General features: G+C 43.7%; 1 protein-coding gene across 3 annotated transcripts in view; it reads right to left on the reverse strand.

The window, feature by feature from the left end:
* Positions 1 to 10,108: 10,108 nt before the first annotated feature.
* The window catches only part of Fam120b (family with sequence similarity 120B), a 91,341-nt gene continuing 75,793 nt past the window's right edge, over positions 10,109 to 25,656 (reverse strand). For 2 of the 3 annotated variants that reach the window (XM_005377628.2, XM_013510751.1), the window contains exons 7-10: positions 21,593 to 21,799; positions 20,162 to 20,270; positions 16,957 to 17,049; positions 10,109 to 10,716 (exon numbers count right to left, since the gene is read on the reverse strand). In XM_005377628.2, coding sequence (XP_005377685.1) covers positions 10,676 to 10,716; positions 16,957 to 17,049; positions 20,162 to 20,270; positions 21,593 to 21,799 — 450 coding nt within the window. In that variant the 3' untranslated portion in view covers positions 10,109 to 10,675. The remainder of the gene's footprint in view (positions 10,717 to 16,956; positions 17,050 to 20,161; positions 20,271 to 21,592; positions 21,800 to 25,656) is intronic. The other variant, XM_005377627.2, reaches the window with a different exon arrangement.

Here is a 25,656-nt window from a genome sequence, read left to right on the forward strand (position 1 = left end):
GCTCGAGGCTGCTGCTTTGCTGCCTTCTGCCTGCCATGGACTGTTTCTCCTCTGCAATGCCCCTCTGCCACGCCACCCTGCCTTGGAGCCAGCCGACTGTGTGCTGAAACCTCTACAAACTGTGAGCTAAGGTAGACTTTCCTCCTTTAACTTGTGGGGTGTCGAGTATTCTCTTCCCACAACAAGAAAGTCACTAAGACAGTCTGAGTGTGCTAGCATTAAGTACAGTCATTTACTCGAACCCTTACCCGGCTGCCTACACTCAGCACAGGTCAGAGGTCTGACTGCTTTCCCCACCTTCCAGCATGAGCAAGGACACGTCAGGTTAGACAACTGTCGCAGCCTGGGATGAACGGACAGAGGGGCCTTTGGAAACGGGGAGAGCGGCACCTCACTAACTCAAGGTCACAACGTTTGGTGGAGAAAATATGACTTTCTGGATTCCAAAACTGTGGCTCCTGAAAAGAAACCACTGATTCAAAAATGCAAAGGAATTTTTGTAGGGAGATTCCTTTCTTCTTTGGTTTTGGGTGTTTTTGGGGAGTTCCATTTTTTCCTTGCAATTTTTCCTTTTTTCTTGTTTTTATTTGTTCTTTTGTTACCTTTATCTAATTCTATTAATTTTGTTTTACTCCTTAACAGGATCCTTTCTTTCACTTTCACTTTTCCCTTTCTCTCCTTTTTTTTTTTTTTTGTACTGGCAATTGGAACTCAGGCCCTTGTGCTTGCTAGGCAGGTGCTTGTGCCCCTGCACTATATCCCCTTCTCATCTTTGATTGCTTAGTTTTTGAGATTTTCTTCTTTCATTCTTTCATTCCCCATGCCCTCTATCTTTGCTAGTATAACCACTGCTTTATTAATCTTCAGATACTTAATTGTATGCTATTACCATTGAATTCTTTTTATTGTTAGTGAAAGTATAGTTGTTACACTTAATAGATATTTACTGTATGTCAATATTTGGCCTTAGTGTTTATAATTATGGATCTCTTTTCTGTGGTTAAGAGTGGTACATTTTGGTTCTTATATATATCAATAACCAGTTTGTCTTTGAGACTATTATTATTTCAGATTGATTTGCCATTGCCAGAGTGACAGAGTTGTTGCTATTAATAGGTTTTCTCTGTGTGCCAATACCTGGATTGTCTTTGTGTCATTAACAATATTTTGGTCCATTCCTGGACAGCCAGGTGCTAGGCCAATTACACTGCATCTTCCAACCCCAAATTTGAGGTAGCTGGATCTTGTGACACAGGCAAAAGCCAATAGTTAGTCACACCCAGAGTGCATCACTGAAAAACAGACATTAACTAAAGAAATCTTCATACTAGCTACAAAGTCTTTCCACTGTAAGTGCCTGCAAAACAAGAGAAGACAAAATAAACAAGCAAAACAACAAAACATGAGAAGACAAAGGAACAAAATGCCTCCCCAAACACACAACTCTCCCAATGCTGATTCCTAGGGCATCATGGGGGAGGAAATCAAAAGCCATATAGCTGAATTCTTTAAAATGATAAAGTAAGAGATAAAAAATGAATAAGGCGCTTGTTGAGCTCAACGAAGATATAACTAAACAGGTAATGGACTTAAAAACATCAGCAAGTTTACGGAAGACGTTAAAAAAACCCTCATGATCTACATAAAATGATACAAAGCATGAATGACCAGTTTAGCAAAGAATTTGAGTCCACAAAAAGGTATGAAACAGAAATCTAGGAGATTAACAACTCCACTGAAAGTATGGGCAGTAGAAGTGACCAACGTAAGGAGAGAGTGTCAGAAATGGAAGCTAGGGCTGATCCTGGGGACCAATTACTCAGAAATACCTTAAAAATAACAAGAGAACATTAAAAAATTAATGCAATAGTAACTAGATGATGCAAATAAGACTAATTTAAGATTAACTGGAATTAAGTGAAAAACCAGAAAATAGTACAAATGGCACAAAAAACCTATTTACAGAAATAACAGCAGAAAAAAATAACAGCAGAAAACCTCACAAATATGGGGAAAGAAATAAATATACAGATAAGTGAGGGATAAAGAATCCCAAATAGCCATGCTCAGAAAAAGAACTCATCACATATTATTGTCAAAATCCCAGAAGTCCAACACAAGGACACATCTTAAAAGTGGGTAGAGAAAAGCAAAAATGGATCACATATAAAGGTAAACCCATTAGAATTACAGCAGACTTCTCAACACAAACCTTAAAGGCCAGGAGAGCTTGGAGTGAAGTGCTTCAAGCTCTAAAACAAAACAGCTTCCAACTCACAGAGATATATCCTGAAAAACTATTTTTCAAAACTGATGGAGAAATGAGGTATTTCCATGACAAAGAACACTGTAAGAAATTCATAACCATTAAACTAGCACTTCAACAACTTCCCAAAGATATCCTAGAATGAGACAATGAAGCTAGCAATGCCAAAAATTCTAATAGGATGAAAACACCAGGGAGAGTGAGCAGTTAAACAAAACAGAAAAAAAGAAAATCAGTGGTGGGAAAATAATACAATGACAGCAATAAGCCAGCACCTTTCAGTAATAACTCTCAAGGTGAATGGTCTCAACTTCCCAATCAAAAGATATAAACTGGCAAAATCTATCAAGAAACAAAATCCAATGATATGTGGTATACAAGAAACATGTTAATCCAAAAGGAAATTTACAGACTAAAAATCAAAGGAAACAAAATCCCATGCAATAGGAAACTGAAAATAAGCAGGGGTAGGTAACCTATTTTCAGACAAAGTGGACCTCAAGCCAAAATTGATCAAAAGAGGCAAAAGGTCACTGTATATTGGTTAAGGGAACAATTAATAGGAAGAAGTAACAATTATGAACATATATGAACCAAACACCTACATATCCAACTTCATGAAACAAACACAACTACATAAAAAAAAGGAGATAAACACCAACACAATTATAGTGGGGGGATCTCAACACCCCCTACCGTCATAAATAGATCCACTAGGCAAAAATCAAAGAAATATCAGAGTTGAACGTTCTGTTAAGATGTGGACTTAATAGATATCTACAGTAACTCCAGCACTTGGGAGGCTGAGGGAAGAGGATCGTTCTGAGTTCGAGGCCAGCCTGGACTATATAACCAATTCAAGGCCAGCCTGCACTGCACAGTGAGATCCTAGCTCGACAAAACAAAACAAAACAAAAAATAGATATCTACAAAGTGTTCCACTCAACAACAAGAGAACACATATTCTCAGCAACATATGAGACTTTCTCCAAAACAGACCATTTACTAGCCCATAAAAGCATGCTTAAGTGAATGAAAAAGAACTGAAGTTATATCATGTACATTATTGGTTCACAGTGCAATGAAACTAGAAATCAGTGGCGAAAGAAGCCACCGAAACTGTGCAAACACAGAGAAATTAAACATACCCTCTTAAATAATCCATGAACCACAGAAGAAATCAACCAGCCACTTCCATGTACCCAGGGAATAACTCTTGAACTAATGACAAGGGGTCACTTCTGGCTACACAAACTTGAACAAAGTATCACAACTAAGGAGCTGTGACATCAAAAGTCCAACGATGTTATGTATTGACAAATTGTCACAAGATCCACGCTGGAATAACCATTGAGAAATCCACTGTAAGGGGCCACTGATAACTCACTGTGATAATTCAGGCAGCTGCCAGCGGACACTGCACTGGTGGTGTGCCTCACACTCAGCCTCTCCCTTCCCTCCCCAAACACAGCCGTCACAAAGAAGTCCTGCTGACCAGAGAGAGCTATGTGGAAGTTTTTTGTTCTTCTCTGAAAATACATCTCGACGTATGTCTATGCACCAATACATTGAACATGACCCCTGCACTAACACGTCTGCATGGGAAAGTTGCTTCCGAAGGTCCCCTGACTAAGGTGCTGTGTCTGCAGTTCTGTGTTTTGACTCCTTGTGCTTCCAGGGCACTGGCCTTTCTTTTCTGGCTGCACATACAGGCAGAGAAACCATCTAACACACACACACACTGCATCCAGCCTGCCACCTGAGTATTAGTACTGAAAAAGGTGTGCAACTTGTTGCTTAGTGCCTGTGTTCTGGGCAGTGCCTGTTGCTACCATACACGCTGCTCCATCCCAAGGCATGGCCACTTGAGTCTGAGCCAACTCAAGGACAAATGGAAGAACTAGGGCTGTCCTGCAGTCCTGCTGAGGGGAGGCACTGGGCACGGAGGCCAGCACTGTAGAGACCAAGTGCTAGACCGAGGGGGGTTGCAGGCTGCAGTCTCTTGGGTGAAGTGGGCTCCAGGTGTCTGCATGTGTGTGGCTATAGATCTATAGTCCTGTGAAAGCAGATGTTGAGATACACTGGGAGAACTTTATTCTTTCACTAGACTGTGCCCTGCCTATTCTAGGATAAGCAAGTGTCTCCTTAGCCCTTGGGAGAGCTGCTAGGGGTCTGCAAGTTGCTGAGGCCGAAGACCACAGTCAGTCCGTATGACCAGCCTGGCAAGAACCTTCCCACAGGCCACATGCTGGTTCATCTCATGAGCTCCAGTGTTGGTACTGTGTGCTGGGCTATGTGACCCCACCTTTGCCAAGTACTGGCTGTGACATCTGCTTGTGTTCTAGCTATTCACACCCCACGGGGCTCTCCCGAGAATGGCGCACGGCCATTAGCTCTATCAGTGCTACGCTCACCGGGTCTCAGAGCAGTGATGCTTCATACAGCTCAGTGTCAGGAAGTCCAGCAGGCCGGTGCAGGAGCGAAGCGCAGACGCCCCACCTGGCCCAAACACGCAGGGCCAATGCCAGGTCTGCCAGGGTGAGTGTGGGGACAGTGTGAGAAGAGGCTGTGGAAGTGAGTCCTGTGGCATTCAAAAGCCTGGACCATGGAGGTGGCAATGAGATGTTTTTGGGGCAGGCTATAAATCAATATAAAAATTACCTAAAATGTTTGGCCAAGGATGTAATTCACAGAAATATAAATGACCAATAAATACGGGGGGATAAAACCTGACATTCAGAGAAATGCAAACTAAATCATTCAAATATCCTTTTTTTTATCCCATGGGTAAAAATTAAGAAGACTGAAATCCATGCACAGTGAGATACAAGTGGTCAGCCACTCACAGAGATAGGCACAAGGTACTGCCCCCATTTGAAAGGGTAATTTCGTAGCATCAGCCAAAAATTTGAACATCCATATATATTAATCTTTAAATCCACGTTTGTAGTACATGATCACCTTCCTTATGGGAGGTTGATACATGTTCACACATCTTCATTCTTTATTCGTCTCCTTCCCTCCCCTCCCCTCCCCTCCCCCTTCTTCATCTTTTGTGAAAGACTTATCTCCCTGTTTCTTATTCGCTTTCATTTCACTTTTTTTGGTTTCTCATATAAATGCCATGCAATATTTAACCTTGTGTGTCTGATTCATTCCATTTAACACGATCTGTAGGTACACCCCTTTTCCCACAAATGAGTCAAGTTTACCCTTCTTTACAGCAGAGTACTCTGATGTAAATGCCACATTTTACCCATTCATCTGTTGACAGATATAGGCAGGTTCCAAAATTTTGTTATCATGAATTGTGCGGCTATAATCATGAGTATGGGAATAGCTGGCTTGAATGAAATTCCTAGATTTAGTTTTCTGAGTACTCTCCATACTGATTTCCATCATGGTTGTACTAATTTACATTTCCACCAATGCAGAAGGGTTCTTTCTTCCTCCTTTGTTGTTACCTCATTTCTTGATGAGAGCCATTCTTTCTAGAGTAAGACAGAAACTCTGTTTTGGTTTGCATCTCTCCAATGGTCAGAAATGAACATTTTTTCACGTATTAGCCATATGTACTGTTTGAGAACTGTCTATTCACTTGTTACCTATTTTTTGACTTGGTCTTTTATTATGGGAAGGCTTTAGTTTTTTCTTTTTTGAGTTCTTTTATGTTCTAGATAGATTAAGTCCCTGACTTACGAACATTTGAGTTGCGAACTTCTAGATACAGACCTCGTTTTACAGATATTCATAGATGTGAACAAATCACAGAGGTAGCTCATGTGTCTGCTGGACACTGTCAGAATTGTTCTGCTGTGTACTTACTGTACAGTGACAGTGTACAATTAGTACAGAAGAGAACTTACTGTATTGCTTTTAATGCTTTACAGTGTATATTTGTGTCAAAGTTGTATAACTAGATTCACTTTGGCAGACTTACGATTGAACCCGATTTACAGAATTCATTTGTAAATTGAGGACTTACTGTATTCCTCTGAGGAATAACTGGCAAAAAATTTTTTCCCATTCTGTAGCTTGTCTCTTCACTGTTAGTTGTTTCATTTACTGTGTAGAAGCTTTTAAATTTGACATGGTCACATTTGTTGATTCTTGATGTCATTTCTGTGTAACTGAAGTTGCTTATAAAGTCCTTTGCTACGCCTAAATTTTCCAGTTTTACCTATTTTATCTTCCAGTAGATTGTTTCTGCTTTAACATTCAGATCTTTGATCTATTTTAACTTTAGTCCATGCTGATAGAGGTCGAGATTCAATCTTCTGCATGTGGATAGCCAGTTTTCCATTAAGTAAATGTATTTATTTTTTTCAATCAATTTTTATTGGTACATTTTAGATACACATAATGATCACATTCATTACAGAGAATTTGTACCTGTACATGATATAACTTGATTTTTTCTCATTCCCCTACCCTCCTTTTAACTCTTAAATCCCACCCCATTTACAAAAGTTTTGTTTCCATTTTTTCCTTTTCTCATTTTTTTATTATAAAGAGAAAAAAAACCCAAAAATACAGAATTTCAAAAACAAAATAGGAAATTAACAATGGTTGCTATATTGCATATTGTTATCTACAATGTAGTTGCTCAGATTATAAGATATACGCATGCAAAACTATCAAACAATGTAAGCACAAACTGTTCCTTTTGATGAATAGAAATTAGTATAATTATTTTAGCTATCTTGTGGATACAGGTATATTTTTTTCTTACCTCATCCCAGTTATTCTTTCTTTTTAAGCAGTTTCTTTCCCTTTCACAATATCTATTGTGTATTTTGGATCTTATTTACTCTTTTAGTTTCTTACACTAGGGAGACAATATGATGTTTACACATGAGTCTGATTTATTTTACTTATGAGTATGGTCTCTACTTTGCATCAATTTCTCTATAAAAGCCTCGAGTTTATCCTTCTTTATAGCTAAGTAGTACTCCATTGCACAAAAATACCACATCTTTTTTATCCATTCCTCAGTTGACAGGCATTTGGGTTGTTTCTAAGATTTTGCTATTAGAAATTGAACATAAACATGGGTGCACATATACTGTTGTGGTATGATGTTTTTTAATTCTTCTGGGAAAATACCAGAAGGGGAATAGTTGGGATCTCTAATCCTAGTTTTTTGAGGAACCTCCACCCTTATTTCCCCAGGGCTCGTACCAGTCTACATTCCCAACAGTGGAGAAGGGCTCCTTTTCCCCGCAAAACCCCGCCAGCATTTGTTACTGGTTGATTTCAAAGAACTGCTGATAGCCATTCTTTCTGGAGTGAGATGGAATCTGTGTTGTTTTAATTTTCATTTCTTGAATGACCAATGACGCTGAACATTTTTTCATGTATCTGCCATTTGTATTTCTTCATCTGAGAAGTGTCATTTTTTTTACTTTTCCCTTTCCTTTTCCCTTCTCCTTTGTTCCCCTTTGCATCTGAACATTTTCTTCCTATTTCACAATACCTATTAAATTTTTTTTTGAATCAGCAATTCTATTTTTATCAATTTGCACAAGTAGGGATATATTATGGCTTGTATGTAGCAATAAGGAGGTCTGGCTAATAACAGTGGATAGAGAAATATTTTTGTCTTTGGTCTCCCCAACAAATTAACTTTTTTCCTGACTCTAAGAACATGGGTTTTTTTGTTTGCTTTGGTACTGGGAATCCAACTCAGGATCCCGCACTTGCCAGGCAGACACTTGTGCCGCTGACCTATACCCCCGGCCCTAAATACATGTTTTTCAAACAATGCAAGTGCAGAAATGAAGTCTCTTGAAGAATCACCCTGCCTCAGAGACACAGTGAGGTCAGCTTGAAGATACTGCACCTGCTTCTGCCGATCCAGTGCTTGGGTGACTGCTGCATTCCCAAGCAAAGACATCCAGGTGCCTTTCCTTCCCATCACTGATGGTTTCCACAAACATCCAGGTTTACAGGACACTGAAATGTCTTCCGAGTAATGAATATGAAAATATGAGTAATAAACACATCTTTTTACACTTAAATTGATAATATGGAAATTCTATCAGATTTGACTGCAGAGGTAACTTATAAGCAATATTAAGTTATGAAAAAGTCAACGCACTGGTCTAATGTAATACTCATCACATTAACACAATGGCCACTTAAGCTTTGCTAACTGAATATAAATATTTTAGTGACTTTTTTTTTTGAGAGAGAGGGTCTCACTATGTAGTTCAGGGCTACCCTTTGACTACGTAGCCTAGGCTGGCCTCAAACTCACAGCAATCCCGAGTGCCGGGGTAGGTGTAGAGTTTAAATATTATGAATGGAAATGAGTTTCACAGAAATGTATGTTATATAAATTGGTAGCAAAGAAACAGAAGCAGCGGTCGTTTCACAGGAGTAGAAATTGTAAGGAATAAGACGCGGTTATTTAGATAGGAAACTCTGATGAAATAAATGGGGGGGGGGCTATTTCCACAGCCAGGAAACAGTATTATAGATATGCACACAAGGAAATTAGGTACGCAAATATCCTCAAGAGGGACCTGAAAGCAGTGGTTATGGTTACAAACCCAAGAAATACAAATGTCTGGAGACCGCGTGACCCTTTTTGGTAAACACAAGACTGAATTTTCGGGCAGGACCAATTCAGGAACTATATTCACACCTGAGCCATCGGCCTGGGAACCTCACTAACTGCAGATATGCAGACTGGACACGAGTACGTTTAGGGGCTTATTTTGATTTTAAAGAGGCAGCAATGGAAGGATATAACCTCTCGAAAGTTACCTAGGTAGCTTCAGGATGGCAGTGGGGCTCAGAAAGGACTCTGGCAGGCACAGCCAACTCCCAGGTCCTAGACCGAGACATGAAGTGAGCCAGAGCAAAGCACAGTATATAATGAACACGAACACCCTGTGCAAGCAAAAAAAAAAAAAAAAGTGAAACTAGGGGACAGAACGATCGAAGTATGTTATGTGCACGTACAAATCTGCCAAAATAAACTCATTAATCTGTATACATGAACGGGGGGAAAATCCAAACATACGCATAGCAAAATGTCTGGTAGGAACTCCCTTAAGGTTTATTTTGCTGGGGTTGGAGGTTGGGAGTATAAGATACTTGTTTTCTTCTTTATATATTTTTTAGCAGTTTTATTTGCAGTTTTTTTTTTGAGACAGGGTCTTGCTATGCAGTTCAGGCTGGCCTTGAGTTCACTTATGTGGCATAGGCTGGTCTTGAACTCGCAATGATCCTCCTGCCTCAGCCTCTGGAGTGCTGGGATTATAGGTATGCGCCACCACGCCCAGCCTGTAGTTAATAGTTCTTATAGTAAAAAATTCTTGTCTTCTAAGCCTAATCTAGCATGCTTTCTATTTATTATCCATATCCATAGATATAGCTCAGCTTAATGTGAGGATTAAAGTTTCAACTCTTGGATTATCTGGAGATTGCTCCATGAAAAGGATTACTCTGAACTTGGACTCATTTAAAATGTTTTTAAGAAACAAATGCTCTTCAGTGCTCACAGATAAAGAGCAGCAAATGTGCCATTCATCAGTAGCTCTATAAATTAGGCTTCTCGGCAGCTCAGCTCTTGCCTCCTCCCAACATGCACGCTGCAGGCTTCCTCCCCGATTGCATGAGAACTCAGGCCTTTTTACAGGAGCTGCTGGAAAAAACAGAGCTGAAACCTGGCAAAATAAAAGGGCGACACAACAAACAGACCCATGAGTCCCACACACTGCGTCCTGCCCCAGGCAGAACCAACTCTTCCATCAGGAAGGTGAGAACTTGGCGTCTGCTTATTTTTCTGTTCAAGCACTTAGGGAAACCAAAGGAAAAACAGTTGGAAACTTGGTATTTGAGTAGAATTTTTAATGACAAAATTTATGAAATACTAAATGGCTGTCAGATACGTTTTCAAAGACTTTTTAATCTTTTCACAATCTAGTGTTGCGTTTAAAACAATAGGATACAGCCAAAGATTTTTAAAAAAATCAACACTGTCTCATACAATGGATGCAAAGAATGAGATGACATACACAATGTTAAAGACTGTTTGGGCCATGGACTCAGGCTCGACGTGTGAAAACAAGCTTCACAAGAGCAAAGCCACTGCGTAGAGCACTTTGCTTCTTTCCACTGAGGTCTGGCTGCCCGCCGCCTGCCCCTTGCAGATGCGGTGGGGCAGCATCACTGTGGACTCTGCTCTGAAGGCGGTGCGGCTGGGCTACGTCCAGCCACTCTGTACTCTTCTCCCCACTTCTTCTGGAGAAAGCAAACTGTTCTTCCACCAGGCTGATTCTGGTAAGGAGGATGCAGCCTGAACCCTGTTAGAACTTTGCACTCGATGAAAGACTTATTGTATAAACGTAGTCTACTGCCTCTTCAGAAGATGCAGGTGAGGAACCGACTCGAAGTCGCCTAGTACCTTTTCCACTGGTCATGCTCATACTGTCTGCTTCCTGCACCCAAACAGACATGAAAATCAAAGTCAAAATTAACTCTTTCCAAATATTCAAACCGAAGCCTGCACATTTTTAGCCTGCATAAAAAATGGCACGCTGAGTTGTGTACAAGAACAGAGCTTTATTCTTTCAGTTGTGGCCACCTGTCATTAAAATTTTGCTCTATAATTATTCCATTAAAGTGGAAGCAATTAATTAGGAGCTAGTGCTGTTAGTGGAAGGAAACTGTCAAAACTGTTCCTCTTAACACCAGTTCCAACCATCTGCATGATATCTAGACTCTTATTACTTGCTAATGATTTTGGAAATGGAAATTCATATGCAGATGGCTCACAAGAGCCTTTCTACCAAGCACAGAAAAAGCCATGTGTGTGGCTTTTCCAAGGCTAAGCCAGAGCTTCCTTCCCCGGCCCATAGCATGGATGGCCATTTTCTGCCTTTCTGATAGAGACTGTTGGGGAGGAGACTCAGAGCACAGCCATCCTCGTAGCAAAAGGTGACAAGTGTATCACACCTTATAAAGAACACCTGCACAACCCTTCTGAGCTCTTGTTTCCCACCGGCCCACAGAGCACGGCCTTCCCAGAGCACGGCCTTATAGCACCATGCCCGATGACCCCCAGAGGTGTGAAGATTCAGGGCTCCGGCAGCAGGCAGATGGCCAGAACAAATGAACATGATGATTCCCACACCCTTGTTATCCCAGATGATGGAAAGCACTTTGATAAGTGCTCAGGCCTCTTTAGAATTACCATGGAGAAGGCAGAATGTCAAGAATCCCAGGCAAGCTTACAGCTCCCAACTGTGGAATCTAACACATCATTTCTCCCAGCTTGGCGAATAACAGCAAGGGTGAGGCCGTGGTATCCATTTGTTCTTAGTGTGGCTGTTCCCCCTCTTTGAAGCTGACCACCTCAGGGGTGTACTCCCAGGGAGGTCTTGCTTTCCAATAGCTCCCAGTTCCCCACCTGGCCCACACTTGTCCAGGCTCTGGAACCTTGCCAACTCTGGCAGTAACAGAACACTTTCATTAGGAGGCGCTTTGAGTTTGCTAACACCAAGAATTTTGCCTTTTGATTCTACCCTGGAACACAAAATACAAAAATAGGACTATGCTCAGTGTAGGCAAAATCCCGCAAAATATGTGTTGGCCTCAAGTTCAGCTGCAATAATTAATAGTGAAAAAGTGAATTATCTGACCTGGAAAACACCCCAGTCCTTATGAAAGACTGTGTGACAGACACTTTACATAAACATAGAGCATAAGAAAACTAGCTCCACCAACAGCACGCCTGCAAACTTCCGTCCACACATGGCCAGCTGCAAGTTAGTGTGCGTTCCTGCCTTGAGCCACCTGGCAGAAGCACAACTGCTCTGGTCCTAGGACCCTCACCAATGCCAGCCCAGCACGCCACACTCAGGTCAGCCTTTTGTCCCACGACCCCGGGAGCCTCTCCCACCCCAGGGCCATTCAGGGCAGTCTGTGTTCCTACTATGATCCACCCTACAAAGCCGGGCTCTCCTTCAAAGATCGAAGTCTCAAACCCAGGCACAGCCTCTCAGCAGATTTTAGGCTGTATTTGGGCAGCGCCGTTTTTTGCTTCCAAGTAACCAGAATAGCAGTGGGCAAACTTGCCACTGGGCCCTGTGGCCAACCAGACACAAACCTAATGCAGAGCTCCAAATACTTCCTGAAATTCCAAGTGGCCATGTAGTGATGGGTTTGTACCATGCGGCCTGACTCCCCAGCCTGGGAGGGATCCACTCTGGGCAGCCAGGAGTGAGGCAAGAAAAGCTGATGTGCTGCTGCAGGCTCACTCACTTGCTAGGACTGACTGCCTCCAACCTGTGTGCCCTGGCACTGGCGTATTTATGACTCACTGGCCACAATCTTGTCACTTGTTCATTCTGGGTCAGGAAGCAATGCATGCTGTTTTTGGTTATCTGGCTTTTTGTTTATATACATAAGTGGCATCCTGAAGAAATGGTCAGAAACGAAGTGCAAACTAATCGGTAGTTATGGGTGAATGCACTGTATTAAAAGCAAAGCATTGCGGCTCACAACAGAACACCTGGCACTGTCTACACCATCGCTGTACTGTTGACCAGCTCGGGGATCATCTGAGTGATCAGCAGCCCTGTGCATGGAGCCTTGCCTGCCCCTCAGGTGGATCACTGGGAGTGATACCCACTTGACCACTGTGGAGCCTGGCATTTCAACTCTGTGCCCTTGCTTCAAGCCTGGACCTGGAGCTGTCTCCTCCTGACCTGCCTGTTACTGCATGCCTCTGACGGTCAGGTCTGTGGGAGGCCCACTAGCCCTCACCAGCCAGTACTCACTTCTACCTGACACTCCTGCTACAGGCCTCTTGGCCTGATGTCACTTGCCACACAAGTAGGGACACATGGAACCACAATGGCCCTGGCCTCCTGGCGGGACCCACAGCATGTGGCTGCAACAGACCAACTTGTGTGTGGACAACCCAAGGGACATGCTATCCTCATGCAGTTTCCAGAGTCAGATACTTCCGCTCTGGGACAGAACAGGGAATGATGGTGAATGTTGACGTCATGCACTAGGGAGGTCACTCTACCATTTTAATGTTTTCTAACAGAATTTGAGAAAACCAACTCATAGCTTCCTGCCAATCCAAGGAAGAAGGGCTCTCCTTATCTAATTTAAACCACTGCCAACCTACCAAGCAAAAGCGTAAGCTAACATTCAAGAGGTTCTTCTGGGCCTAATGGCCATGCCCTGGGAAAGGGCTTCCTACTGACACAGACAACTCAAGGTCACAGTCAGGCCTCCATGTATTTTCTTTGTTTTTTTTTTTTTTTTTTTTAATTAATTTATTTATTTATTTATTTATATTTTACTTTATTTTATTTTTTGGTGCTGGGAACTGAACTCAGGATCTTGTGCTGGCTATACCCTCAGCCCCCTTTATTTTACTTTTTAAAGATGTAATTGATAGTGTCTTCCTTCTGTGATACTCAAAATTGAACCCAGGGCTTTGTACATTCTAGGTAAGCACTGTACCGCTGAGCTACACCCACACCTCTTTCACATTTTCATTTTGAGACAGTGTCTTGCAAAGTTGCCCAGGCTTGCCCTTGAACTTGGGATCCTCCACCCTCAGCCTCCCAAGTTAATTAGGATTATAAGTTTGCCTCACTGCACCCAGTGACAGTTTTCTTTGCGATAGAAAAAAATTCTTTTATAAACAGTTCAACATAAACAATAAGAAAACCATAATTAATGCTGGGAAAGTAAGATGGACAAGTTCTGGTATGAGGCTCAGGAGACACAACAAAGCTCTCGGACAGGTGCTGGTTTAGTATGAATTTATCACTGAGCTATGAACCCTTCATAATAGGCCACAGGATTGAACAATCTGCACATGCAGGGCCTGGGAGGTGGAGGACTTAGAAACAGAGACAGGTCTGCCTGTAGGAGCCCCTGGCAGGTGCCTCTGGACCCTGGAATATGAGAAAAAGCCTGCAGCTCTCACTGTCTCACGAGGCTTCAAGGCCAGGTACCAACAGGCCCCACGCCATCCAGCTCTAACATGGGCAGAGACTGGCCTGCTCCTGACGATGGCTTTTCAACAATATTGCGTAGTAGTTTCCTTACTTGCCCTTAGGTGTTAACATTTATTCCTCACTGTTTACCATGAAAAAATAGGGTCAAAGAATCACAGAACTGCACAGCTAAGGGACACAGAGGTAATCCAGACCAGCTGCCTGGTAAACAAGAGGAGGTATTAGGAGAGTAATCCAGGATAATGTCCTTTGGTGGAGACTCGACTTGGTGCAGGTCAGTGCTTTCCTCCAGCTGGTGTCGGTCAGGGGTCTTCTCCTCTAGGTGAGTGTCAGGCAGGTCACTCCCGCTCCCAGCTGGGGAGGAGGAGGTCAGACCTCTCCTCCCCGTGGGGGCCAAGTCTGCAGAACTACAGTTCTCCCTCATTCTCCCCGCCCAGTCATCACTCAGCCTCAGCTCTGGTTTCTAGATAGAGGAAGGGAGCATTCTTGGGCGAGAAGGTAAGCACAAGGTCACCTTGTTCACGGGCACACTGGGTGAGCACAGGCACTGAGGAAGGAAAAACCATGGTGAGGGGCAACTTCTGAGCAATTAGTTTCTGTAGAGGAAGCCATCTGCCTCAAGAAAGGCCCTCACCTCTTCCCTAGCCCTTATCTAAGAGCTAAAGCCTTAGTGCACAGCCCTGACTTTCACCAGGCTGCCTGGAGCCAGAGGACAGGGGGCTCAAACACACCTAGAAACAGGCGGGGACCTCGCCTCACCCCAAGTGACCACTCCAAGCCAAACACCTGCTTGTGTTTCATGCTATCTCATGTGTCACGGGAAGCCTTATAAGGAAGGTCCAGAGGCCTCCAGCACTTGGTGGCTTCTGGTCACTATGGACATGGACCTCTTGCCCATCCCCTGCCCATCCCCTGGCCAAGTGTCTCCGTGGGATCAACTCTGAGTTCCACCTTCTCCGTCCCTGCCACTGCCTGTGCCTGCACAGGCCTCCTTGCTGCCAGCTGGCCATTCTGAGAGCCTTCCTCACGCTCCTGCTGGCTGCTCCCACCTCACCAGGTCTTCGTTCAAACGTCACCTCATTACAGAGACGCTCTCAGACGCCTTACTCGAAACAGCAGAGAGGGAGGGAGGGAAGCGCCCCTGTTAGGCTCACGTTTCTGTCAGACATCCCCCTAGTACACTAGGAGGCCTGTCAGCCTGAAGATTTAACAGCCACAACACTGGCAGCACCCTGAGGTGCCCCAAACCTACTCTACCTAGCAGTGACAGGTCAGTGCCATGCTGACCACATCACCTGGCTGCAGGCGCCAGAGCACCTTGAGCTCCAAGGTAGCCTGTGATTGCTGCATCAGCACCCTCAGCCTACTAATCATGCCATCTAGTTCCTGGCAAGTCACAGTCCCTCTGGTCATTTCTGGCCTCGCTGTCTGTGGCTTATCACAGTGAACTGCAGTACCTCCCAAATTAAAAACTCAAATATGCAGAACAACAGAAATTCACGTGGCACAAGCGGATGCAGAGATGATATGTCTGGCAATGAAGTGGCAGCAATCCTCATGGACATGCTGCACTACGGACTGTAAGAGAAAGGCATGCCACTGAGGAGGTCCATCTGGGTCAGCGGAAGCTGCAGATGACAGACAGTGGCAGGATGTGGTGAGGTAGTCTCTGCAGGTTTCGCTAGCTCAAGGGTACTTTCCAAACAAACACAGTTCTATGCTAATAGAGCTCTTCTTGGCTGGGGTGGGCATTTCACAAACATTCACAGAAATTGGTTTGCATGAACTACATGGCAGGCTCCACCCTTTGCTAAGTGTGAACACTGAGGAAGCCAAGAGGACAGGTGTGGTGCTGGACAAAAGCACTGTCCGCAGCCTGGGTACCAGTCCTTCTTGGAAGTAGCACAGAGGGGGCCTGCACTGGCTGCTCCCAGGAACAGCACCAAAAGTGCCCATTGGGTTAATGCTGAAGACTCACTGTCCCCTGGATAGCAATCTGAGCAACATGTGAAGCCTCTACATTTTGGAGTTTACAAAATATATTTAAAAAGCTGTGAATTAAAAGTGTGTCTGCATAAAAGGATAAAATTAAGTAAAATCTTAGGTGATTTAAGAATCTGTAAGTTTGGCTCTTGAAACTAAAGAATTTGAGTTTAAATACCTATGTGAGGTTCTTTATGTATTTAAATGCAAATTATTATACACTAAATTCTGCATAATATGAGCATTAAAAGTTATCTGTATTACATGTGTAGGAAGCCAAGGGTGTGGTTCATTTCCCACATCATACTGTGGCCCTTACATGTGGAAAATACCAGAATGTTCCTGTTAGTGTTTTCATTAGAAGGATCAACTTTCTGCATAAACCTTTGTAAGAGCCTTCTGTTGAGTAAATTACCAACAGTCTTGAACAGATGAATGAACTGACAGAAAACACAGTGGCAAGGAGCAGATGAGCCAGAAGCAAGCAGGGAATTTGTGTGTCCCCATTTCACTGAACAAGGAATTAGAGATACCAAGGCAACTATCAGTCTCCTCAACTGTGAAAGCACTACACAGTGAACGAAATATGCCAGCACTTGACTGGTTTGCCCGACTGTAAACACACAACTCATGTTGACCTGCAGAAGGCAGCCATGATACAATACAGAAGGAATGTGGCTGAAGAGCCAGCAGTGTGCAGTGGCCTCTTACCTGGACCCTGGTCTCTCCACAGCTGTCCTTGCCCAGAACGGCTGTATGCAGAGCTCGTCCTGTGGGAGCCAGAACTCTGTCTTCCCCACCTCCCTGCGGAGTATGGTAAATATGTCAGCAGACATTAGTCATGATACCCTGGGTTTAAGCACAGAGGTTTCCAAAGCAACAAGGCTCCAATGGCATGGACAGCTTGAGGTGGGGCTGCAGCACAGTCTGGCCCCAAGAGGGTTGCAAACCCGTACTTCCAGCCTGAATGGGGCAGCTGGCTTTCTGCTGAAGGGTGGAGGACAGCTCCACAGGTTGCTCTACCACCTGTGTTCAAGAGGAAGACGGGCTCACTGATTCTGCCCTGGGGGTGACGGGGCCAGATGCTGCTAACCCGAAAGGAAGGAGGGGCCCCACCTCTGGTCCCCTCAAGCCAACTCAACCGCAGAGACTCTTGCCCGGAGCACACTCCTTTCGTTAATGAACTCCTCCAAATATCCCACAAACTCACTAACACAAACCTCTTGCACTGTAAAATTTTCGTAAGTTTCAAAATGTGGATATCTTGTTCTATTTGTGTCTACTAGAAGGCTGGATTAAGCACTAATGTATGAGTTTTGTTCTGTTTTAAAAAAAATCTTGGTATTTCCCAGTGCTCTCACAAAGAAAGAGGCCCGAGACTGAGCAGCACCCACCACTGGTTCTACTGTTCCACAGACACGAGGCTGGGTTCATGTGGTGAAGGATCTTCAGTCAAAGGCAGGCATGAGCACCGCATGCCACCTTCAAAGACGCAGTTTCTCTTTGTCTGGAGCTACTGTGCAAACAAGGGATAAGGACCCACTCAACACGCCCAGACCACAGGCCACAGGGATGTTAAGCACCAGTGAGTGGAGAAGACTGAGGGACAGCATTTGTGATGTGCTGAGTAAGCCCTGCACCTCCTCCCAGGCCATCTCTTGCGTAGGGCTCAGGATGGCCTCCAGCTGGTCTCCTTGCCCCATTTTCCTTTATTTTCTGTGCAGTCACCTTTCTAAGAGCAGATTTCTGATCAGAGTACTTCAAAATCTTCCCCAATTTACAGTGGGTGAAAACATCAACTGGAGTTTGGCATATGACAGGTCCTACATCGAGTTCCTACTTACCTTCCCCAGCTCTTCTTCCACTGCAGTGATTTACCCAAAACTAACTGTTGGCCTTCCTTCATCTACCACCCTTCCTTGGTGCAGCTGCAGCTCTTAGTTCCTAAGCAAAGCCCCTTTGTGACTGCTGCCCTCACAGCTGAGCTCCTGCACACATGGTGTCAATCATGAACAGTGTTAGCACAGGGATGCTAACTGCAGTGCTGCAGGTTTCCGCTTGGGAAAATCAGTTCTGGTGCCTGACACATGAGCCACATGCAACCCCATCCCCTGGGCAGCTGTCAGTTCCATATGCATCTCAGGAAGGGTGGCTTTTCCCTAGGCTCTTCCAGCAGCCCACAGGAGCACACAACAGCAGTCAGCACTTGTGGAGGTCTACCAAGTAGTGCCGTCCTTCTTCACCACCGGACACACACGGGCAGTGTGACCACAGGAGTCTGGGCATGCAGTTGCCAGTAATGACAGCCACCTTGAAACACCCTGCATGGAGCCATCAGTAAGCCTCTCTGCCATCGAGCAATCATGATGAGGGATGCATGCACAGGGAGGGTAGACTCTGATTCCCATTTGCCAACCAGAGGGAAACAAGCAATGCAAGGAGAATGTAGTACATTTATTTTGCAAGGAATAAACCTTTGTTTTGGGATCTCAAAACTGTCTATCTGCAATTGGTAGGAGAAAATTCAAATGGAGAAAAAAGTTGGGAACAGAGAAAAAAGTGCTTTCTTTTCCCAGTCTGGGATCAGCCTCACACCTTAGCTGATCTCTTGTAATACCCCATACACATGGCCCAGCAGGATAGGCTCACCCAACGGGGCCACTCACGCCACACTGCCTCCAGGAGGGCATGTGCACACTGGTATCACACAGGGCTCCTGGAGATGGCTGATGGGTAGAAATCTCAAGTGAGTTCTCCTACCCATCAACAAAATAATGACGTTGCTATGCTTATAGCTATAGATACTAACCAAAGAAGGACATGAAAAAAAAATTAAAGGAATCTCATTAGTACAATAAGCATGTCCAACTCCATAAAAAACAAGCATTCAATCAATGAAATTCATCTACCAAATTAATAAAAACAAATTTAAAAGATTTTAAATGCTGTCAAGGTTTCCATCTAATAGATTCTTACTGCACGTGAAGGTATGACATAAAACAAGGATTTTAGAAAACAAGCTGGCAACATTTACTCAAAATCTGATTACATTCTGATCTATAATTGTACAAACTGTATAGGATACTTTAAGAAAATAATGCACATGAAGGCAATGTAAATGAGAAAAATGGAAATAGCTACAGATTGCAAAATAGGCAAAGTGGTAAATACACAGGGTCTATCCAGCAGTGGAAGATTCTGTGGCTACTGTTTTCTTTTTAGCATGACTGCTGAGGTAAGTTAAGTGGTACCTGGAAAAACAGGATTCAAAACTGAAGCAAGTACCAACCATGACATAAAAGTGCAGGAAAATACTCCAGAAGTGTATCATCTGTTTGCACTTTTCACCTTTAGGTGACAGAATTAGAGATCATTTGTATTTCCTTTTTTATTATGTTCTTTATACACTAAATTTTTCTAACATGACTTTGCTATGAGGAAAAATGAAATCTAAACTTTTGTAAAGTTAAACACTACCATGTGGCCTCTGTACTTTGGAGGACTGCAAGAAGTAGGTTATACACATAGAGAAAGAGCATCACTTTTCAATGAATAATTCAACGTTTCCTGAAATTTTCTTTCTAAATGGGACCAGAATTTAAAGTACTGAGTAGAGCTCTAGCATATTAACATAATCCTTTCTTGACATTTCATTGTCTTCTTCTTGTAATTTTTTTTTTCTTTAGTCAGGGTCTTACTATGTAGATCTAGCAGACCTTGAATTCACTATGTAGGCCAGGCTGGACTCTCATGCACAGCAATTCTCCTGCCTCAGCCTCCCAAGGGCTAAGATTGCATGTGTGCACCACCACGCTGGGCTCCTCTTGGAACCCTTTACCAGAAAGCCTCAGGAAAGAGCTAGGCCTATCAAGAACACTGAGTGACCAGAGCAGTGAAATGATTGGTCCTTTCCCACCTGTGTGGTGTGAGTTCCAGTGCGTCCGGCCCACGATGCGACGGTTCTCCTTCATGCAGGCCTTGCACACCACTGCCTTCAGATTGTGAAATTTGGTGAGCCAAGATCTCTGCAAATAGAGTGAATGCTAATGAGAGCTGGCCACACATCCTGGGAAGAGGCCAATGCACGCCGAGCAGGGTCCGACATGGAAGGGATGGACACACACCATGAAGGTTCTGTCCCGAAAGACTGAAACCAGCTGGCTGCACATTCTGTACCAGCTGCGAACAAGCGAAGTCCTCCTTAGTGTGATCACACGAGCATCTCAGAAGACCTTGCTGAGTCTCCCAGGAAAGCACTGTTAAGCAAACATACCTAACCTTTCTCTTCCGTGGGTTAAGCACTCATTGCTAAAAAGCAACCTAGATTAGCACACAGTCTTACCTAAAAAGCTGTGCATCTGCTTATTTCCATTCTTAGTTACAGGACATGCTGAGGCCACACACAGCAGCAGACAGAAGGCAGGGGCAGTACCCCTTTCCTAGCAGCTTCCTATTTTACTAGTGAATATTCTATCCAGTGCGCTTGACTATTTCATCTACACTCACCTGTGTAGTCAGAGACCAGGCAGAGAAGGCAAGAGGCCCACAGGGACCCGGCTGTGGCTGGAAGGCGCTGCCTCCTTGCATCACTGCTACAGCAACACCCAAATCTAAAGTCCATCATCTCGTACTCTGCTTGCTGTCCACGCGTAACTTAGACCACTTCTAAGTCTGAACACAAAGTCCTATGACACCCCGGGACTTTTTTCCTCTCGTGAGAAAGGGTGGAGGCAAACATTAGCAAATGTTTTCCCTCGGTACGAAAGCCGGGAGCGTTTCATCTAACAGACTAGCGTGCTCTCTGTGATCACACTGTCTTCACCTCCCTGTGGGTATTAAACATTCCAAATGAGCTTGGCGTGGGGCCTTATTTGGAAACCTTCCAGGAACCACGCAGTGATTGTGCTCGGAAAGCGGAGCAGCAGCCACATCCCCAGGGACGGGGAAGCCTTCTGAGTATTTTCAAGTGCCCCACCACGTGGTCTGGGGTCTATGGCTGCCCTTCTGCAGAAAGTGAAAACCCTCCCTTCCCATCAGAGGCTGAGGCACACGGACACCAACACAATGCTACTGGTCACAGGTTCCTGGTGCCATTGAGTAACTAGACCTTTTTGTCAGGAAGGTAGCTGTGGGAATCTAACTAACCTGAACACTAGTGGTGTAGATTTTTGAAGCCTCAGACAATGAAGGAAAGTGTTTGTCCTGGTGAACCTAAGTGGCTATTAGGACAAACAGCCCTGCTCATCTGATGTCCAGCCCAGGCCTCTGCATTTTCAGATGTACTACAGGTGCTGGCTTCCAACTGTTTCTGAAATGTGCAAAGCAAAATAAAATACCACAAACTCACGTTTTGTTCCAAAAGAACCTCTACCGCGTATCCCTTTTCAGACTGCAGGTACTTCTGATGAAAAAGCTTCCCGTCAAACACATTCCAGGGCATGAATTCATTCGTCTCCCAGGGGAAGCCGCATGCACTGTTGACCAGAGCCAGAGTGGTGAGGCCTCGGACGAGGAGCGACCCAAGCTGCACAGCTCGGGGGTTGATGTATTCAAGCTACGGAGACGAACACACCAGAAAATATACAACAGTGCCCTTGTCCGGAGATCAGACACCATGCTGACTCTCAGGAGCTCTGCTGACTGTAAGAAGCGCTGCAAGCAAGTCTGGCTGAGGGAGGAAGAGGGAGAACCTCTCTGGGGAGCTATGTGACAGAGCAGCAGATGCTCGCTCAGGCCTGCCCTTCAGACCCAGCTACACACAGTCAGTGTCCCGCCCCAGGAGCCACAGGGCTGCAAACAGAAATGACTCTCAGCTACATCAAGCTGTGCCCACCGGGAAGACACCTGCAAGCAAGATCACTTCCTGCTGGGTCTGCAGCTCTGAGAAGCTTTCTCCAAAGGCAAAGGGAGAGTGAAAGCACTGGAGGCATCACATTAGACACCAGTGGGCTGTGTTTGTAAAAATCACAATTGCTGTTAATTATAAACACTTACAAAAATCTCATTTAAAATGAGTATTTACTGCTTAAGAATAAAATGGCATATGTACCTCAAAAGGCTAATGGTTGAACAAAACAAGAATTTCACATCAACATGAAATACCTGTTTTCACTGTCAAATCCACCTTAATGTCTAATGTTCTCGCTGTCCTCAAATAGAAGCCACCCTTGGGTGCTGCACGGGGTTGCTGCAGCCCACCAGCAGCCACAGGTGCCCCTCACAGCTCTGGAGCACCTGGCCACATGGACCCCACACTCACATCAGCATGGTGAGTGTCCACGTGACTCCACCAAGAACAAGCAAGGGTAGCAGTCACCTTCTATTTCTGTGCTCAAATTAACACACAGCTATTTTACGTCATTATATACCTAATACAGTATATAAAACCAAAATAAATCAGGAAACAGTGACAGATTTTTTTCAATTTTAAAGAGAATTAAAAAAAAGAACAACAGCAAAACACCAACCACAGACAAAAACAACGCAAAAACAATAAAAATGATACAGGGTTTCAGAACGAAATGATAGGAATTAACAGTGGTTGTTATATTACATATTATCTTCAATGAAGTTGCTCAGACCACCAAATGTAAGAATGCAAGATTGATCAAACCACTGAAGAGCATTAAAAAATAAAAACAAAAAAACCCATTAGAAATGACACAGAGTCTCACTACACAGGATGGCAGGAGCTCACCAGTGGTTGTTGTATTGCATACTGTTGTCTTCAAGTCAGCTGCTCAGATGACCAGCTACAAGCATGCAAAATTGGTCAAAAATATTAAGCATCCTCTTTAAAGCAATGCTTTCCTTACTAAGATGCAGTAAGGTGGTAACTGTTAAGAAATTTATCATGAACTGGGAATATCTTAGAGTAAATTCTAAAGTTTGATCAAAAGGTTTTTGTTAGCTAGGCATGGTGGTACATGCCTGTAATCCCAACCTGAGGCAGGAAGATCATGAGCTTGAGGCGAGCCTGGGCGATTTAACGAGACCTTGTCTCAAGATGGAAAAATTAAATGAACTGGGGATGTATCTCAGTGTTCCCCAGGTTAAATCCTCAGCACTGCCAAAAAAAAGATTTCTGAAGCACAGCACTATTTTGAAGTATCCTGAAGGTACTTGTGTTTTAGAAAGATGACTACTACACAGGGATGCACAACTACTAAGCTGCGGTCAAGGTGTTGAAGTTGTTTCCTCCACGTACCTCCAGACGAAGCGCTCTGCTTCTGACGGGCCCTCCTGTACTGCTTACTCTTTTTATTTTACTTTTCTCTCTGCAGTACTGTGGATTGAACGCAGAGCCTTCACATGAACTACGTCCCCAGCCTTTTAAAAAACTTTTGTACAAGATAGTTATACTACTAATTTCTCTTAGTTCACTGAAAAGAAAGGTCTGTGCTTATATTCACACCTATGTCTTGTAATCTGAGCAACTACTTTGAAGGTAACAATATACAATGTATTAACCTTGTTTCTCTATTATCTTGTTTTGATATTTTGTATCGCTTTTCTCTTAAAAAAAGAATAAAATTACAAACACAAAATGAAAAGAAAAAAACTTTTTAAACAAGTTTTGAGGTGGGATCTTGCTAAATCCCTAAGTTGCTCAGGCTAGACTCAAACTTGTGATTCTCCTCAGTCTCCCAAAGTCCTGCGATTACAGGAACACATCATTCCCTGCCTCACATTGACACTTCTTGTCAGGAAGTACCCTTCTATGATCTGACACCTCTGCCGTGTGCCAAGCCTTGCACTTGTGTGTGAATACACAATGTGCTATCCTGTCTAGAACTACGTTGGCTTGGCTGCAGCCACAGGTGGAATTTTAACTTACAATGGAACTGTAGAGGCTGGGGACATAGTTCAGTGGTTCAAGCGCCTGCGTGGCAAGTGCAAGGTGCTGAGTTCAATTCCCGGTACAAAAAAAGAAAAAGAATTGTACATTCAGTTTCTCAGATGCATCAGGTGTACTTCAGCCCTCTGAAGCCATGGAGGTCAGTGACTGGTGCTCTAGTCAGCAGAGATGTAGGATGCTTCTCTCATGATCAGAGTCCCACTATAAAGCCCTCCCTCTTCTACCTCCAGAGCTCTCCTGCTACACACTGCAACCACAGCTCACCCACTCATTGGCCTCCAGTCCCCACTCTCACCAGCAGCAGACTGTGTGAAGGTGACATGGTAGCAGTTCCTAGCCCAGCATCCCTTTGCAAGGCCCACTCAGTTGATATCAAACAGACAGGAAATTTGTACTAACAGATGTTACATGCTTTTTCCGATTGTGGAGGAATAATTTTCTGATTGGTAAACTTATCCATAATGCAGTCTATTCTTTTCATCTCTTCTCACTTGTCTGTTTTGAAGTAAACTATACATGAAGTTTGCCATCCCCTAAAACACAAATTCTACACATACCATGTGAGTTTTCACAAGTCCATAGTGCTAGGTTAAAAATGAGAGGTCCTTGTTCCTGAAAAGTTACCACTAACTTCTCAAATTGTAGACTATTTTTTTTTTTAGCTTATACAAATAATCTTGGGATATAATAATAGAAAAATTACAGTGAATGCTACTGCTGAGAGCCATAGTATGGAAGACAGAAATCTTCAGTACCAGCAATGCCACGTCAAACCTTAGCAACAGTAAACCTGTTTGCTGTAGTTAGTTGTGAGCTGCAATTCAGAGAAGGCATATTTGAAAGCGTGCCACAAACCACAGATCACAAGCAGTACATTAACAGGAAATTTTGTTAATTTCATCGAAGTTTTTTGATTATGCTGCTTCAGTTCTAGCACTCTAAGAAATGTCATCGTGGAAGATGATATTTGGGTCTCTACTTTTCATCCTGACACCAAGATTCAGAGTCCTTAAGGGAAATCACCCAGTTCTCCTTGCCCCCCAAAAGTGCATTAATCGAGATCCAACATGAACATGACACTGATTGTGTCTTTTCCCCCAACGGAACTGTGTGAGCTGACTTGGTGCTGAGGCACTCCAGAAAATTCTGAACATTATGAGAGCTTATCAGTGTAGGAACAGTGCGCAGTGTAGGAACAGTGTAGGAACAGCGCATATACATCATCATGACGGTGATGTATATCACACATCACTTCTGGGACAGCACTTTTTGTCCTCATCCATCATAATCAATGGATCTGGCACCGTCTGACTTCAGGCTCTTCCCCAAAGTCAAGCCATGAAACATTCTGAATTTTGGAGATTGAGGCAACCACAACAGGGCAACTAAAGACACTCATAAAGATACCCAGAATGGCTTCAGAAGCGGCAAGACAGAGGGGTAAGCATTCAAAATGAGGGACAATATTTTGAGAGGTATTAATGGCAATGTCTTTTACTGTAATAAATCTTCTTTAACAAATTTAACATTTGTTCTATTTTCTGATCACCCCT

Source organism: Chinchilla lanigera, unplaced genomic scaffold, assembly GCF_000276665.1.
Source record: "Chinchilla lanigera isolate Chin_1 unplaced genomic scaffold, ChiLan1.0 scaffold00010, whole genome shotgun sequence".
Lineage (NCBI taxonomy): Eukaryota > Metazoa > Chordata > Mammalia > Rodentia > Chinchillidae > Chinchilla > Chinchilla lanigera.